This window comes from Xiphias gladius, chromosome 18 (genome assembly GCF_016859285.1).
Source record: "Xiphias gladius isolate SHS-SW01 ecotype Sanya breed wild chromosome 18, ASM1685928v1, whole genome shotgun sequence".
Taxonomy (NCBI): domain Eukaryota; kingdom Metazoa; phylum Chordata; class Actinopteri; order Istiophoriformes; family Xiphiidae; genus Xiphias; species Xiphias gladius.
The window spans coordinates 17,273,292-17,287,976 of NC_053417.1; the positions used below are offsets into that span (position 1 = coordinate 17,273,292).

At 41.3% G+C, this 14,685-nt stretch overlaps 1 protein-coding gene across 5 annotated transcripts in view; it reads left to right on the forward strand.

Moving 5' to 3' along the window:
* Positions 1 to 14,685, forward strand: part of kcnd3 (potassium voltage-gated channel, Shal-related subfamily, member 3) — a 95,418-nt gene that overhangs the window by 78,339 nt on the left and 2,394 nt on the right. For all 5 annotated transcript variants that reach the window (XM_040151750.1, XM_040151748.1, XM_040151749.1 and 2 more), the window contains 4 exons: positions 9,764 to 9,865; positions 12,831 to 12,863; positions 13,048 to 13,140; positions 14,150 to 14,409. In XM_040151750.1, the coding sequence (XP_040007684.1) occupies positions 9,764 to 9,865; positions 12,831 to 12,863; positions 13,048 to 13,140; positions 14,150 to 14,409 (488 nt within the window). The remainder of the gene's footprint in view (positions 1 to 9,763; positions 9,866 to 12,830; positions 12,864 to 13,047; positions 13,141 to 14,149; positions 14,410 to 14,685) is intronic.

Below are 14,685 nucleotides of genomic sequence, written 5' to 3' on the forward strand. Positions count from 1 at the left end.
CAGTTTCAAAGAGGCAGTAAACTCCAGATATTGATGGCTGATCTAAATTAATAGCGCATTTTAATACACAAACCCACACACATGCACACACACACACACACATTAGGATTTTTGGTAATAAAACATCCTTTATAAAGGGTTTTTAAGTTGTTACTACGGGTTTTATGACTTATTAATAAATCATCAACTAATGCTTTACAGAGCAGTTTAAGCCATTAATAAGAAAAACTTTTAGGTTGCCAGTTGTAAAAAACATCTGGTAGGTGTTTACCTGCACTACACTTTGTCCTTTTTGCACTTATCATTTCATCAGAAAGAGCTTGTAATGGACCACTTATAGAAAAACCTGCGGAGAACATGGAAAAATTGACATTTACCAACAACTTATTAACATGTGTAACTACAGGCCTGATTACTTTATCAGAAAGTGTGAACCCCAATAATATTTATTAACAAATAGCTGCCAAAGGGATTTTATCAAATCTGGCTACCCAAAACTCTTTGTTAGTCATTTTTTGTAACTAATCTATGATCTATAACTGATTTATTAACCATTAATAAAGCCAATAGTTAAAACTTGAGTAGATAAATTATTAGAAAGTTGTACTGGATTTTTTATATGGTAATGAAAATTTGTTAAAGTCACTAAAATATATATAGTCTGAGTGTTTGAGTCATGAATATTTAAAAATCAATTTTTAAAGTCTTTAGAAACCTAAAACATTGAGCTATTACTCGACTGCATGGATATCCATGACCAGAGCTGAACTAAGTGTACCGTTCTAACTCTTAGGAAGAACTCTTATAATGTCAAATATCAAATTATCAAAATCTCCCTTTAACTCCGCAACCTGTTATCATTACTCGATTCTTATACAAAAACCCAAGCCTAAACCCTAAAAGCCTGTCAGAAGAATTGAAAACCAGCAAAATTTACCCTCCTCGCGTGATTTTCTTTGTGGGTCTGTTCTTGTGAGCAGATTTTATCCTTGTAAGTATCACAACAAAACACACACAGGCACAAATTCATAAATGGATTATGTAAACTTTTGTTTACGCTGTGGAAAGTTTAAAAAGATCCTACCTTCCTTCGGGTAAATACCCCAGCCTTTAGACCTATAAGGAATCATGCTGTGGTATGTCAGTGAGCCAAACTGGGTAGCAGCATCAGCTGGCGCTAATACAAAACGGGACTTGTATAAGGGCAAGCCTGACAGTTTTTTGTTTTCCTGAGATAGATAGTGGTGTGTTTGTTTGGATCTGGCAGACATGCACACAATATCACATATTTTCCATTGCTCTCTCTCATCACTGTTGTTCACACCTCTATTAGCAACACTTTTTTCACTCCTTTTGCTTATTTCTTCTCCTCTCCCCTCAGCTCTGCTCCTCTTTCTCCACCCGAACCCCCCCCCACACACACACACACACACACACCACCACTACCACCACCTCTCTCGCCCTCTCTGTGATTACTGCCATCCATCTCTCCACATGCTCACTGGTTGTAGTTTAAATCTGTTTAAAGTCCTGCAGTTCGACCGTGGCCTGACCGCTGCCCAGTCTTAACTAACCATAACCTTGTCTGCCAAGCAAGACTCCGGTGTAACACAGCCAAGTGTGCGGGGATGAGAGGAGACACAGGGGGACAGAAAGAGGGTTGGAAGGTTGGGAAAATGATCTAGTTGGAAAACAGGTTGGAACCGATGACAGAAGAAAAAAGGATAGGAGGGGAGCGGTGACAAGGAAGGCCAGGGAGGCAGGGGGAGAGTGAAAAGGGGGGAGAGCTTGAGGCGATCTGTGTCCTAATGCTGTGTTCTTTCCTGAAATAGCTATCACCCAGATGAGGTGTTGGCTGGAAGGAAGGTGTGTGTCTGTCCGTCTGCTTGTGTATGTATGTGCATTTGCTGGGGTGCATGAATCCATGTCCTTGTGGGTGTGTGTGTGTGTGTGTGTGTGTGTGTGTGTGTGTGTGTGTGTGTGTGTGTGTGTGTGTGTGTGTGCGCGCGCGCATGCACGCATGCAAACAACCACCATACTTCCTGTCAGTTTAGGCCTGACCTTCGTCTGTTCCACCGTCCTGTGTGTTCGCCACTGAGCCGCAGTGTGGTGCAGTGTCCCACACACCGCTCGCTACCAGACACACACCTCTAGAAGTACCAACCAACAGACCAGTGTAGCATGACAGTGCTGTCATCATTAACCAGTACTAAATGACTCCCTAAGGCCCTTGAAAGCTTCCCTGCCTTGCCTGCAGTGAGGTCAGCGATTTGCTCAAGCACCCATACATCCAACGGATAGGTTTTCTCCATTTCATAACAGCATGACTCAAACGCCTTATTATTGCCTTCATAATAGTACTACACTTGGATACCTTGATCCTTTAGAGAGGTATTACTACAGCAAATCAAGGTTTAAGTGCCAGGGATGATGATAGTTTTGGAAATGTGATATTTTCGAGTATTTAAGAGATGCAATCCGTGTACCATCTCTGTCTTTAACTAGCCCACAGGATTAAGTGTTTTTTAGCATTTAAGCTTGTGTGCTTAAAACCAGTGGAGCATGTCTCCAATTACATATTGTGCTAGCTTTAGAGGTAGATCCTGTGGAAATGATTTGATTTAACATCCCATCTGGTTGGTAACTAAAACAGCTTTTCCTTTCTGTCTCCTTTTATTCTAAGGAAGGCAAACGTGGTTCTGTCGGCCAGTCCATCACTTTGGTCCAGACTGAAAAATCTCAAAAAGTATCGGATCGATCGCCATGAAGTTTTGTACAGACATTCATTGTTCCCGGATGACTTTGATGATTCCCTTTTCCTCCTTTTGTGATTTAGACCAAAATACTTTGACAGCTATTGGATGGAATGCCCTGAAATTAGATACAGATATAGCAAGAATGCATAAAGCATGGTTTTAGATGCTTATTGTAGAATTTGTAACAACTGAAATGGATTTTACTACCCTTTATAACAACTGCTGTTGACATGTGTTCAGCTGTGTATGTTGAATTATATTAATGTAATGTTCCTTAACTCTAGATTGGCAGACAACAGTCTATCACACTATAAAAGGTGGTAACCCCAGTGTAGATGGTGTATGATAGAGTCGTTATCATTGACAACTGATTTTTAATGGCCCACCCAAGCATTACTCAGGCATGCCATACCCTTCAGTACCCCATTACTACCCTCTACATAATATGTATTGTTCTTTAATGCTCCATAACCTTAATGACACATGACCTTCTCAGCCATTAAGCCAACCATTTAGCAAGTGTCACTGGTCATTTACCATAGAAAAACATCATTTGCTCAGCATTTATTACCGGCACGTGGTTATATGTCACAGAAAATACATTCTTCCTCAGATCATTTCTTAGAATAAGGCTATGTTTAACTGAGAGTAAAATAGCATGGCCATTCAAGATTGCCTTTCACAGTACTTTAACGACAACAGGAGAGCAGACAGGAGGAAGGGGAGGGGGAATTATTGAGGAGAGAAAGTGCAGTACTAGTCCCTGAGCATTTTCCAGCCTCTTCTGTTCACATCCTGTCTTCTCCCTCTTTTTTTCTCTCCTTACATGCTTTGCCCCATCCCTCCCACCCCCCATCCACATCCATCTTTGTTCAGGTCTAATTGTTAGCTGTTCTGGGCCCCCATTACAATTAGCAATCCATCTGCGTGGTGGTAGAGAGACAGCCCCTGATCTATCTCACTGCACAAAGAGAAGATACATGAGGATGCCACTGGTTTCTGTGTGGCGAGAGTGAACACACAGCTGAGACACAGACATATTCTCTATTCTTCCTCCCCGTAGTCTTCACTGTCAATACTTTAGTTCTACAGTGAATAGAACACTCACTTTAAGTCCTTCCTTTTCTTTACACGATCTCATAAAGTGATCTGAAACAGTGTCCAATCTGCAGGCGTTACTCTTTTGTTGCTTCTCAGAGCTTATTTGCATAAAGGTAACAATATCCTCAGGTAGGTTCCGATCACAAATTCTGAGTAATACACGTCGAAGAGGGTGAGAGTTAAATCTTGCCCTCTTTGAGGTGTATTACTCAGAAGAGTAACATAAGTCGTCTGAGATGGACTTTAACCCTGTTTTAAAAGGACAGAACCACCTTAACCCCATGTTGTCTGTTAACAAAAGTATTCGGGTGAATGGATGGGTCACCAAAACATCAGACTTTAGCTTGGGAGACTGTCGTTCTTTTCCTGTTTCTCACCTACAGTTAACTTTTTTATTTAATCATTACTATGGTTGTTCTGTAACCTTAACCACATGGCTTTCATTGTAAACATGATAACCAAGATTCCCCAACCTTAACAAAGTGCTTATTTTAACCCAAAACAGGACCTTTCCCTAAACCTAACCAAGTTGTTTTTGTGCCTGAACCTAAGAAAACCTTAATCATAGTGTTGTCACATGATAAAACAGATTTATTTTTCAACGGTGATTTTTGTTTGGGAAGACAAACGGTGTCATTGCACTAATAGTGGCATCAGATCAGAAATACAATTCCATATTTAGTTATTTCAATTGGAGGACTTGTTGTTTTCCTGATAAAACATTCATTGTCTGTTCCTTGAAATTTGGCATTCCCATTTAATGGTTCTCACATAGAGGGTTAAACCTTCTTTGTTTGATAGATTTATACAAGTGTCCTCTATAATTAAACGAAACACATATGATGTTAACTACCCATGAATATACTGTACAGGGTAGAGTTAAACAGTCGTGGGTCTTTATTTGGCTTAAGAGTAGATCATAAATCTAGCCTCAGTTGTAGAGCTGCAGAATCCCTGCATATCTCTCATTGTTTGTTTCTCATTATTGTTCCTGCCTCTGTGAAAAAGTCGGTTGCCATCTTAATTTTACTGCCTTGTATTTTTCCCACTTTGACTAGAAATGTTTCTTTGGTTGGACCAGTTGTTGTCCTCAAACTTAGTGAACAGTAAAATTGCTGCCTGTTGCTGTTCATGAGCATTACACTGGCTCGGGTCTGACATGGAGGAAACAAAACAAAACAAAAACAAGTCCCCTTCTCTCCCTCCCTCCCGCTGCTCTTGCTTTAAATCATCTCACTATTGTTTTTAGCCCTCCCTCGGAAGGTTGAAGTCAAAAGGTGGAGATGACCTCTGGCTGAGTGTGCCCCCCCCCTCTAGAAAATCAATGAAGTCGTCTGCACATCGCAAGAAGACAGGCCAAAAAGAGAGATAGAGGAATGTTGACTGGGGACTTCTTTGAGGGGGGTCAAGAGTTGTGCTATGAATTATGTCCTAAGTGGAAAAAAAAACATCCTAAATATCAGTATCACAGCACAGCTTGCGGAGCCGAGCTGGACCTTTCTCTATAAAGAGGAGGTAATCCAGGCTTAGCAAAGGTATTTTGTCTTTGAGTGGTGTTAGTCCGAGGTTAAGCTGTGTCTGCTGGAGAGGCAGATATCTGTGGGCCAAAGGTGTCGGAGGACTTGATTTCCTCAGAATCAGTTCTTGCCATAGTTCAGAGTTTCCTGCCTTCACCAACTCCCAGACGGATTTTCTAAGAGTCCAATTTTCCCAGATTTCTCTCCTCATTTTTCTCTTTTTCTCTCAGGCTCTCCACTTGTTTGTGTCACCGCTCTCTCTCTCTCTCTCTCTCTCTCTCTCTCTCTCTTATCTTTGTGTGTGTATGTTATCATAAAGCAACATACCTCAGAGGAAGAAACTGACTTATTTCCTTATGACAGAAATGTCAGCATGTATTAAAGCAACTCTTAAGATGACTGGCAGTTGCAAAACAAAATGAGACTCTTCCACAGCTTTTTGTGTGTGTGCACGTGTGTGTGTGTGTGTGTATGTATGTATGGGGGTGTGCCTTCTCATCAGATGGTCTCCCCTTTCACTTGTATGGTTCCAAGGCAGGCCTAAGGGGGAACATAATCTGGTCTCAAAGCTTGATTGCTCCACTTTTCCACTCAGTCAAATCCTATACAAGGCAGTCTAGCAAAGCTGTAACTCACAGGGTCCCATGAATTTTTTAACTTTTACTTTCAAGCAAAAAATGAACTTCCAACAAAACTTCCTGGCACGGCTCAGCAGAGTATGGCATGGGATCTAAGTGGATATGTAGCATTTTTTTTAATCATTTAAGGATATGCCAGTTTAGATCCCTCAGCTGGCAGTGCATGGTGTTAAAATGAAGCATTTGAGCTGGCTTGCATCCTATAGCTATAATCTTTAAAGAGTGATTGATCCTAAATTCTGGCTCCAAGGCAGGAAGAAAGGAAACAAAGAGGAAAAAAGGTTCTCGGAGCAGTTTGTTGGCCTTCGTGTGTGTGAAAACATCTGGACCGTTTCAGCCAGTCATATTGAGCATTGCACTTGTTCACAGGTTTTACATTATTTGGGATTTTTGAAAGCTATTGTTTCCTCATTGTTTATTTTTTTAGTTTAAGGTCAAACTGGACTTAAATTGCAATTTTCTTGTCTGTGAAAGCATACATAGCTGCTTTGTAAATCGCATGTCCTGTGTGTGATAATTTTATAGTTGCCCACTGCCTTTGCATTAATTTGTCTGAACACTTGTAAGTTCTCTGTCTACATAGATGGAGAGCTTGTTTTGATACATCAGATCGCTTCATTTTAAAGCATATTTGCATAAAGCAGTAAGGTCACTGCTCGGTCATAGGCGGACAGCTACACTGACTAACTGTAAGACACAGTCCTGCTACGCAACACAAAAGCCACAGACTTTGAACTGGAACCCATGTCAGCTTTCCTGCTAAAGTCTCCTTCTTATCTCACGTTTTTTTCTTCCTTTTAATTATAAAACCTATTAACAATACATTTGAAAACACGTTCAGATTATTTTTAGCTACATAAACTAATGCCTAAATGTGATTTCAATTGGACTTTACAAATACAGTAACAGCTGTAGCCTGTGGTACAGAATTTACTCTCCTTTGTGTATTAATTAGACGCTCATTTGCTTACCAAGGGGATATTAGGGTTACAAATGGTGACCAGGGTCCTTATATTTTAATTTATAATACTTGGGAGCTACCAAAGACAAATTTTGCATAAAAGTATATTTAATTAAGTTACAACCGTCTCATTTTGAATCATCAAAATAGCAGCATTCTGTATATGTGTATGTGAGGGAAAGTACTCTTCTAGTACTGAGAAATGTTTTTAATTTTCTTATTACAATCTTCTGTAATGAAATGAGCACTTTAATTTACACTCCGTGTGTGTGTGTGTGTGTGTGTGTGTGTGTGTGTGTGTGTGTGTGTGTGTGTGTGTGTGTGTGTGTGTGTGTGTGTGTGTGTGTGTGTGTGTGTGTGTGTGTGTGTGTCAATGCCATGTAACTTTCCATGGTATTGTGTGTATGTGTAGGTGTTAATGAAAGCTCTGTGTCAATGGTTTCCTTACACTCCTCTGTGCTCTCAGTGGTGCTTCAGCAGCAGTTCAGGCTCAATCTGTTCTGCGGTGGCTCTGCCTGAAAGCACAGATGGGCCTTAGACACATGCACCCAGCTCCCAAAGGCCCCAGGAATCTGTCAGAGAACCGCAGAAGTAGATTAAATCTAGCAGTACACGTTCTCAACATTCCCTCCATTACCCCTGCGCTGCCAGGCAACCATCGCCACAGTCGCAGGTTTCCTGTTTGCACGGTGACCCCAGAGAGACGAGCCCATTGGCTGAGCACAGTGCCAGAACACGAAGAAAGGGTTATCCCAGAGGCCTGTCGGAATGCTGTGCCAGCACAAATTTAAAAAGTGTGAGGGCAAAAAGGGAGCTAGGAAAACTTGTCAAGGAGAGCAGGAGGGATGCGAGAGGCAAAAAGATGCGGGAAAACGGGAGAAGTAAACCATTCGAAACGAGTTGGGTTTGTGTTTTATTCTTTCTTTCTTTCTTTATCGGGATCCTCTTAGCTTCCACAGAGTGGTCGCTAGTCTTCCCGGGGTCCACACAAAAACAGCAACAAATAAAACAAACAATCATTAAAATCATCGGATCAATAAAATAAAAAAGACAAAACAAGCCAAAACACAGAAAATATGTAAAACTGCTCTACATAGGAAACAATAAACAATAGTAACCTACAGTGAAAACAAAAACAAAATTGTCAGAGTTCAGAAACAGCAGCAACCACAGTAACATCTACATGAGATTCATCAAATTTTGCTTAAGTGGCTCTTTGAAAGAATATCCACTTTTGGTCTGTCTGGTGTTGATGGAACCGTATTTCAAGCAGAAGAAGCTCTGTAAAGGACAGTTCGTGGGCTTGGCCCCACCAGTGCTCACTCGACATGTATTATATCCGTGACAAAAATCCGTATATACTAGTTTTTCACAAAAGAAATGTGCTATAGATGCTACGGCATAGATTGGCCACCGGGTATGTGTGTGTTGGCATGCAATGCTGTTTATCTCCCCTGCCTCTCTTGAGATTACCAAATCGCAGCATGAGCTACCTCAGGTCAACTAACATCCCGGTGTTTTTTTTAAAGGAAGTCAAGTGAGGGGATGAGCTTTAATTAGCAGACATTACCGTACTCTTACTGAGGCAGGTATTTTTTGCCAGCACTCTATATGGCTCATATGTATATGTATGGAAATTCTGATATGAAGACAAGGCGTGCACTCGTTAGCGTATGTGGAGTTAATCAAACACACATCCACACCGTCAATTAACCCCCCAGCAGTGCATGGGCCTCCCACTAAACGAGCTCTCTGTCTGCTCATCATTTACACAGCTCACATTATCCTTCTACCAATTTCCCTTCAATGAATCCGTCATTCTATTTTTAAAATGCATGCAACAGAAACACACTCACTTTGAAGCTGCACCGAGCCTGACACCCAGCTCTTGACTTTGACGGGAAAATGGCGGGCCTTTGAGAAGTCAGTGACTCAGATTACACTATCCTGTGAAAGCAGTTGTTCTGGTAACTGAGAGATCTACTTAGACCCACATTTTCCCACAGGATTGTGTAAACAAACTAATGTTCATTCAGACATGATTTCACACAGTGTGATTCAGGTAGAAGAAAAAACCAGGACGTTGGAGTAGAGTCCTTCCACCCTGGCAAAGAATTCAATACAAGGACCAGAGCGTTTTCTGTTCTTCCTCGTATGCCTTCTCTTTTCCTGTTCATCCCCGTTGCTGACTTCCGCACGGGAGAGATTTGACACCGTGAGAGAAAGAGAGAGAGAGAGAGAAAAAGAGACTGGACCGTGCACTAACCATGTACTACAGGTTTGATAACTAGAGATGCATTTAAGCCAACACTAACACTAGTGGCTCGGGGGTGAAGACGTGAAGAGCGTCATGAGACTGGAGACTTCCTTGATTTATTTCGCTAAAAAAAAAACGGCTAACACATCAGCACAAAAACAACCCAAATAAAGTGAATCGGTATTTCAAATACAGGATGACATTTAGCTTCTTAACTCATACAGGATTTACCTGCTCTGCTCCTAGCTGCCTCTCTAACTGATTTTCAACCCAGTGAATGTGTTATCGTGTAGTTACCATAAATCATTCATAAGTATCACAGGGGATCAGAGTGAATTTATCACAGGAGATAAGAGTGAATGTTTTAGTAGCATATGTTTGATTTATAAGATCACAACTAAAATATCAAGCATATGAAAGTGCTGTGGCTCAAATCGGTTGGACGCGTCAGGATGATACCTAATCATTCTGATATATGGCATGGTATAGGCACTGACTAACAAGTGGCTTCTATGGTCTCTTGCTCTTTGCAGAAAGCCCGCTTGGCCAGGATACGAATATCCAAGACAGGAAGCTCCAGTGCCTTCCTCCACAGCAAGCGCAACGGCCTGTTCAACGAAGCCCTGGAGCTCACGGTGAGAAAAGCCTCTGAACCACACAGAGACCACATATGCTTCACTGGTGTCTCATCCTGTTTTTCTTCGGGTTTACCCAACCACACATGACACACTTACACTCGTAGTTTTTTTTTTTTTTAATGATAACACAGAGAGCCTGACCTCTGCATCATCTTGAAAAAAAAGGGGTTCTGAGGATTTCAGAACAGGTAATTCACTGGATGCCTTGCATGTCCATCCTGTAATTATCAGTTCTTAGAATGCACCCAGCATCCCATCAGAGCAGCTAACTGTGGTCTGATTCAATAAGCGGCAATTCTAATGTGAGCATCCCTGAGCCCAGCTGCCCATCTGAGGTACAGGCTTCAGGCAATGCAGCGGGAAATGTAAACACAACTCAAGGATGTTCCACGCTTCACCAAAATGTTGTGGTTCACAAGCACTATAGTGGCCCGAGGCTGACACAGCGCAGAAACAAGTGCTTTTTTTTCCCCTCTCGCTCTATGTGCGTCTTTCTTTCTTTCTCTCTCTCTCTCTCTCTCTCTCTCTCTCTGTATCTCTGTCTCTCTCTCTTCTCAACAGCAGGGAACAGTGGTCAGGACAGAATGAGAATTCATATTGATATTGCCTTAAGACACAATATACTGCTAAGGCTGCAGTGTAGATTTTGTGTAAGTGGTTATGTTTCCATTTACCTTAAATGCAAGCAAAGCTTCATGAGTAAATCTTTGCTGCACAGTAAACATTGACTGATAAAGTTGCTTTATTCGATGATTTTAAGACTCAAGCTCATTTCTTTAAAAAAAAAAAAAAAAAAAAAAAAAACAGACCAAAACTTTACAAACATCATATATAAAACAAACCGCAAAAAGGAGTTTCTTTTTTGCGGTTTGTTTTATATATGATACACAACAAAAGATATATACGCATTGTTAATGGTACTCTATATCCTATGAAGATTCGGTTTGATTTTGTTAATTGTAGAGTGCGCACTGCTTCATTTAGAATACCAGAGCCAATAGGTTAGTTAAATCAAATAATATTTGAATTAGGGAACATCTTTCCTTCGTAGTGCAGTGCATGCATTTCTTTAGTATTAACACAATTACCAAACATGGCACTAAGTCATTATCACAATCAAAATGATCTGTCATTGAAAACACAAAAAGAGGATTTTTTTTTTTCTCTTTTCCATGTTTTGCAGCCACAGCTTCAACATTATCAGTATTTCAAGAGTTGCATTGATATAGTCATTTAAATTCATGAGCAGCCAGTCACCTGTGCTTTCTGCTCAGATAAATGTGGCTTTCTTATTCTTGTTCTTTAATTTATTTTGTGCATTGTATCACATACATTTTGACAGTTTGGTATTAAAAATAGTCTCTATCAGCTGTGACACTTCATGTCCAAATTCAACAGTTAACAGTTCATAAGCTCATGTATGAAGATATATGCCCGCTCAATAAAATGTTAATTGTTGTCCAACTTAACTATGATTTTAAGGCAGCTATTTACTAACAACATGTACGGCACCATGCAGAGCAGCAAAGTGTGTTATGTCGCTCGGCAGATCAAGCTGTGTCCGCTCTCTGCAGTATGGTGGCCACCCGGGTGGTGAGCCATAGCCGCACCCAGACAGACTGCTGATATGGGCTTGCAGTTGTATGTATCGAGAAAGACAGAAATAACGCAGCCTAAACACCTGTGTTTTACTGCTGTGGTAGGTCCAGATAAGCAGCATGAACACAGGTGAGCAGTCTTGGCCGGGACAAAGCAAGGCGTCAGCGCAAGGAATGTACCTTCTCAGCAAAGAGGCTTCTGCTTACAACACCAGCTGCCTGCTTAACAAACAGAAAATTGCTACTACAAATCTTCCAAACATGACATTTGACTTGCCTTGGGGCAGTGCTGTGGAGCGTGCAGTATCAGGGCAGTGTTTTTTAGACTCTGTTTTTTGTAAACAGCTCAACTTCAGATTCTGCAGGGAAAGACTGATGCAACCCATGGAAAGTCTGTATATATGAAACACTGCTGAACTTCTGACAGCAACGATGATGGCACTCGGCAATATACCGAAGAGACGTCTTCCCAGGCTGAAGCTAAAGCTATTGTGGCCAATATTTATCACAATAATGCAGAGTAATCTGAGTTTTCCGTGCACTAGCTCCTCTAAATACCCTACTTCGATGTTAGATGTATAAGGATATTAAATTTCAAATCCTGTTAGCAAATATTCTTCTAAATAAAAAGGCATCTGTACCAGTGAACTTAAAGCAAGCAGAAAAGAGAATGTTAAAAGCCTTATAAGATTTATGTTAAAAGGAAATGTTTTTATAAGCTTTAACTCTTCCTCAAGGCCTGGCAGTAAAAGGATTTATTGGCCTAATAAAACAATATAAACATATGTATGTATATATATAAATATAAGCAAATGAACTGCCGAGTATTGTTAATCAAATGTTGTTTTAGTTATTTTAGCTGGTTTCTATAATTTCTTAGAGGATCCACGACAGTCCATAATCCACTTATTTTCAGACTCACCTCACCACTGCCTGGAAATGAGTTTCGTATCAAAACCACCACAGGAGTAGAAATAACACCCTCTTGTTCACACACAAATACACGCACAAATAAACATGTAAACAGGCCACCTCATACACAATAAGAATATGGAAAACAAGTCATTAGCGAGTTGTCTTTGACCAGCCTTTGCGATAGCAGAGATGGAGGCAAAATGTCACGATTGTATATACTGTATATCAATTTGGAGGGAGTTGTGCTAGAAGTCTACCTTCCAGCACAGATCAATTCACTGGCTCCACTGATGTTAGCAGACACGCCTCTCAGGGTAAGAATAGTAATGCTCCCTGTGTCTGACTGGCATGACCGTGGCCCTGGCGGCTGTCTGTTCTCAGCGCTGAACTGTGAACCCCAGTAAAACTCTACCTGTTTGTTCTGCTTTTGTCTCCCTCTCCAACTGAAGCAACTTCCATACAAGATGAACCTTTCAGATCAGGTACTGAGACAGCTGTCGGCCGCACACCTCCCACATCTGATTAGTGCCTTCCTAAAAGGAAATGTAGAACTAATTGTGTGTGTGTGTGTGTGTGTGTGTGTGTGTGTGTGTGTGTGTGTGTGTGTGTGTGTGTGTGTGTGTGTGTGTGTGTGTGTGTGTGTGTGTGTGTGTGTGTGTGTTACAGAGTTCCACTGAGGAGGAGCAGCGATTAAGTAAGTCTACCTCTCTATTGGAGAGCCAGCACCACCACCTGCTGCACTGTCTGGAGAAAACCACTGTGAGTGCGAACACACACACACACACACACACACACACACACAAACACATTTGTTTTTTCCAGTATCACACATAGTTTTCAGTCGCGCAGATTTTAGAATCTTAATTTAATATCAGGATAAAATTACAAATTGTGCAGTCAACCATACATCTCTCTCTGGCTGTATATCATTAGGTGAAAGTAACTGACAGCCAGGCATGATGAGTATAGATCTACAGTATTTGTATGTGCGTGGGCAAGTGCAGCTCACCGTAGTGTGATGTCCGGTACACGGCACTCCCCTTATGACACACGCTAACCTGCCTGTATGTGATTCGGACGCACTGTCTGTTTCAGCCTGGCACAACTCAGCGCATGGCGAAAAGTGAAAGAATCTAACATGCGCTGGTGCACACGCACACACCCAAACTCGCACTCTTCACTGTACATATGCATGGAAATGGACCAGAAGAAGTCCAGTATGGATGTAAGTTAAAACAGCAAATAATAATTTTTTGACCCTCAAAATGAGCTGTAAACACAACACTGACATTAATTCGTTTAGAGTTTTGTGTTGCGTTTGTGTCCACCTGATTTGAATTTAAGTCCGATATTCATTCCTCTTTTAGCTGTTTTGCTCTCCACCAACTCCTGAGAGAGTCATCTGGCTCTTTAGCTGCTAAATGCTCCACTTTATTCATATATACTGATTTAAGGAACTCGGACTTTTGCAGAATTGAGCCTGAGCTAAGCTACAAAACACTAAAAATATGTTTCCAATGTGTGCTTGCGTATACTCACACACATACACACACATACACACACACACACACAGACACGTGCACCTATATAAAAAATAATCAGACATTGTCAGAGAAGTTATTGACCCAGGCTATCAAGCAGAAAATGACTATACCAAGCCATACACAGTACATAGTCATTAATATAAATGTTGTAAATGTCACATCTTTTTTATGACTCTTTGTCTTTTTCCGTTTGCCGGTCTCGTTCTCTTTGACTTTGTTTGCAGAACCATGAGTTTGTGGATGAGCAGTATTACCAGCAGAGCTACCTGGAGGCGAGCCTGCAAAATTACCCATCTCGAAGCCCCTCCCTCTCCAGCCAAGACGGCGTGACGGGCACATGCTGCACCCGCCGAAGCAAGAAGCACCACACCCCTTTACCGAATGCCAGTGCCCCAGCACACATGCAGCCTTTGACGCACACGCACACACACCAACAAGGTTTGCAGGAGCTCAGCACCATCCACATCCAGCCCCTCAGCACCAGGTATGATCAGGATTCCCAAAGGACGGGGCAGAAGGACTAATAATCCTTCAGTTTGTGTTCTGTGATGGCTCTGAATTCAGTGACACTCTTGGTAAATACACTCGTGGTAAAAAGATATTTTGGAATCTGAATGGGATATTCGATAAATTACAATGCGTTTTGTGACAAATTTGTTTCTCAGATTTCTTAAGTAGCATTTGTATTCAGACAAAGGTGAAGGAAACATCCTATCCTTTCATAGTCTGTACTGTAGTGCAACATCTTAGCACGTACCTT